The sequence below is a fragment of the Cicer arietinum genome, chromosome 4 (assembly GCF_000331145.2).
Source record: "Cicer arietinum cultivar CDC Frontier isolate Library 1 chromosome 4, Cicar.CDCFrontier_v2.0, whole genome shotgun sequence".
NCBI classification, from domain to species: Eukaryota; Viridiplantae; Streptophyta; class Magnoliopsida; order Fabales; family Fabaceae; genus Cicer; species Cicer arietinum.
In genome coordinates this window covers 26,448,161-26,451,940 of record NC_021163.2, presented here as the reverse complement: position 1 = coordinate 26,451,940, position 3,780 = coordinate 26,448,161, and the positions used below count along the sequence as shown (strand labels likewise).

The 3,780-nt window shown below is 33.7% G+C and overlaps 1 protein-coding gene across 1 annotated transcript in view; it reads left to right on the top strand.

Moving 5' to 3' along the window:
• The window catches only part of LOC101506851 (exocyst complex component EXO70A1), a 7,013-nt gene extending 3,476 nt beyond the window's left edge, over window positions 1-3,537 (top strand). Inside the window, exons 5-11 of the mRNA XM_012714921.3 lie at window positions 144-298; window positions 376-588; window positions 1,122-1,327; window positions 1,427-1,624; window positions 2,004-2,103; window positions 2,766-3,001; window positions 3,307-3,537. Of these exons, the coding sequence (XP_012570375.1) occupies window positions 144-298; window positions 376-588; window positions 1,122-1,327; window positions 1,427-1,624; window positions 2,004-2,103; window positions 2,766-3,001; window positions 3,307-3,424 (1,226 nt within the window). The 3' untranslated portion in view covers window positions 3,425-3,537. The remainder of the gene's footprint in view (window positions 1-143; window positions 299-375; window positions 589-1,121; window positions 1,328-1,426; window positions 1,625-2,003; window positions 2,104-2,765; window positions 3,002-3,306) is intronic.
• Window positions 3,538-3,780: the final 243 nt, after the last annotated feature.

The window sequence follows — 3,780 nt, the reverse complement described above, 5'->3', positions numbered from 1 at the left end:
ATCTATAGGTAGTTATGTTTACTTCTTTCTGAATTAACTGATGACTAGGCTCCACTTTTGTGTGTACAATGCTGGAAATATATGACATCAACTCGAACAAGTCTGCACCTGTGTTTTTCCAAATTTGGATTGATTTAACTATATGTTCCAAATTTGTAGAGACACCCGTGCTGCAGTCCTGGAGCAGAGTCTGAGGAAGTTAGGTGTAGAGAGGCTGAGTAAGGATGATGTTCAAAAAATGCAATGGGAGGTTTTGGAGGCTAAGATTGGAAACTGGATTCATTACATGAGGATTGCTGTAAGGATGAATATGAATCTCCTTTTTTATCTATTCTATTTCGGTCCCACAAATCACTCTTAAGTTTATTTGACCAGATAAAATTGTTGATTGTGGGGGAAAAGAAAATATGTGATCAAATATTTGATGGTGTTGATTCTTTGAAAGCTTCATGCTTTGCTGATGTCACTGCTAGCAGTGTGGCTATGCTTCTTAGTTTTGGAGAGGCTATTGCCAAAAGCAAGAGGTCACCTGAAAAATTATTTGTTCTTCTCGACATGTATGAGATAATGAGAGAGCTTCAACCAGAGGTATTGTTAAGTTTGAATTTCTTGTATTTGTCTCACCTGAATTATGTATATCAATTTAGCTTAGGGTTGAAATAATTATTATCGTAAGGGGTGTGATATAATATTGAGGCTCTCCGAGATGTCTTTTATCTTTTTGGAAACTCTCAGTTATCAATTTGAATTTGTGCTTGTTTGTTTCAATTTGAAGAAGATTTGTTATTTGAAGGATGCATATCAATCCATAGAAGCCATAAGATAGTTTTCCTTAACTAGGTTGGAGGCAAGAAAACAGTTGAGAGGAAAGAACAAGTGGAAAAAGTATATGACAAAGAAATAAAAAGTTTTTAAAATAATTCTAGTTTTTATTGTAGGTTTGTACTTGCTCTCTTTATAAGAAATATACTATTTTCTAATAATTGCTCTGCATTGCTAGTATCATTGTAGGCAGGAATTTGATTCATTTAGTTGTTCTCTTTGTTTGTTATTTTTGTACTATGTTCTTGTTATGATCTATATTTTTTCGTTGTTTGTGGTGGGGTTTGTACATGATGCAGATTGAGATACTGTTTGATAGTAAAATTTGCTCTGAAATGCGGGAAGCTGCAATCAGTTTGACAAAGCGACTTGCTCAGACAGCCCAAGAAACCTTTGGTGACTTTGAGGAAGCAGTTGAAAAAGATGCTACTAAAACTGCTGTGCAAGATGGAACTGTCCACCCTCTAACCAGCTATGTGATCAATTACGTGAAATTTCTCTATGAGTGAGTAATACTGATGAAGTTTCTCTGAATTTTCTACTAATTGGACTGTATTGTCTTTGTTAAGTTTACCATCTTACTATGGGTTCTGAATGTGGCCAGTTATCAAGCAACTCTGAAACAACTTTTTCAAGAATTTGATCCTAGTGATCCCGAAGCTCAGTTAGCATCTGTTACAACTAGGATTATGCAAGCTCTCCAGAATAACCTAGATGGAAAATCTAAACAATATAAAGACCCAGGCCTAACCCAGTTGTTTCTTATGAACAATATCCATTACATAGTGAGATCTGTGAGAAGGTTGGTTGTTGATCTTTTCCTTTCCCCTCAAGAAGTACTCCCTCTGTCACCTTTTATAAACATCCTTTCTCTTTCTCACATATCGTAAGAAAAGTAGTTTTGTGAATTTAATTTGCCCATTCCATGTGTTGATGTTCCCAAAATACCTTTTGCATATGAATTTGTTCAACTTTGACTTTTTATTTTGCAAAATAAATTAGTAATATTAAGAAAGGGTATGTTTGATAAAAATTATAAATGTATCTAGTAACATGAAAGAAGCTTATATTTAGAGACAAACTTTTTTTCCAAATGGTGCTTATAATTAGAAACAGAAGAAGTATTTTAAGTTGGAGATTCTATCTGGATTCAGTTCCATTTTGCCTATTGTTACTTACAGGTCAGAAGCAAAGGACATGTTGGGGGATGACTGGGTACAAATTCACAGAAGAATTGTGCAGCAGCATGCAAATCAGTATAAAAGGATCTCTTGGGCAAAGGTTAATTTCTTCAAATTTAATTTTTCATGCTACAGAATCTTTGTGGCTGTGGAATTTCTTTTACACTTGATAATCTATTATGAGCATAAATACAGATAACAAGGACCTATGTATATCCGGTAAAATAAAAGGATCTATGTATATATATATATATATATATATGATGATTTTAACCTCCTCCCTTTTAATTTTGTTAAGATACAAATGAAAATTGAAAATGGGTATTTGTATTAGAAAGAAATAGCGATGAACTTTCGGTTACAAAGATATTGCAGAACACTAATGTTAATGGTTAGTATATTATATTAGTAAGTACTCAAAGTTTGAATAATCAAAATCTCAGGTTTTGTGTTCACCTTTCTGTTCACAGTCATTCCTTTCATTGGGGGATTCTTTCATTTCTTTTATCGTAAGACCTGGCTCAACTCTTTCCGGGTTTATAGTAACAGCAATTTATAGGCTTTGTTTGATTGATGTCTCATCGGCACATTGTTCTTAAATTGACAAGCTGCTTGTTTTATGTAAATATGTTCTAAACTTCAATCCTGCAGTTGTTATGCGATATATGGGTGTTAAAGATATTAATCCAAATAATTTATGAATTCACCCTGAGTTTGTATGACGAAATTTTCATTCATAGATAGTGTTATATGATCCTGCAGATTTTGCAGTGCCTCACTGTCCAAGGAGGTAATTCATCTGGTGGAGCGGACAGCAACAGTGGAATTTCAAGAACTGCGGTTAAAGATAGGTTCAAGACATTTAACGCTCAATTTGAGGAGCTTCATCAGAGACAATCTCAGTGGACTGTTCCTGATAGTGAGTTGCGCGAATCACTTAGACTGGCTGTTGCTGAGGTTCTGTTGCCTGCCTATAGATCTTTCCTTAAACGTTTTGGGTATGTTTCAGTTTGGCTTGTTTTTTTCTTTCTGTTTTCTAATTGGCTCATCTATATAATTTTTAGGTTTTTTCTATATTATCTTCGAAGATTTATGGGTAATTTACCTATTAACCAATGAAAATTGGCCACATAACAAATTTTGCAAGTGAAGGAAATATTAAATTGGGGGTACTACTTACAAATTAGTTGTGACTAGTTTTTATTGATTGATGGGTAAATTACTTACAAATCTTAAAAGGTAACTCATGCCTCACTTAATTTTTATCCTTTTGACGTTGATAAACATGTATTTAATCTTTTAGGCCCATGATTGAGAATGGCAAAAATCCTCAAAAGTACATCAGATACTCTCCTGAGAATCTTGAACAAATGCTAGGTGAATTTTTCGAAAGCAAGACGACGTGTGAACAGAAGCGGTGAAAATAGTTTCATAGATCACTTGTGTTTGAAAACTTAGGTAGTACTCTTTAATGAGTGGTTTATAATGTAGACTTATTATCCATTTATTATTCGAATTCTTTTTCTCCCTCCTATCCTACCCCTTTTATTCCTTCTTATTACACGGCACCCAATTTATAAATTGGCAAGTGTTCAAGGGGGAGTTTTAATTTTTGTTTTTAACTCTTTGGATTCTTTTGATTTTTAAGAGAATGTAACTTTAATAAGAGTTTGGTCGGAAGATAAGTAAAATTTAATTTAAAACTTGACCAAAAATTGCATCAGTCAAGATTCAAACTCGTTTCTCTTGAACAATTCGTTCTTAACTGAAGTTCATT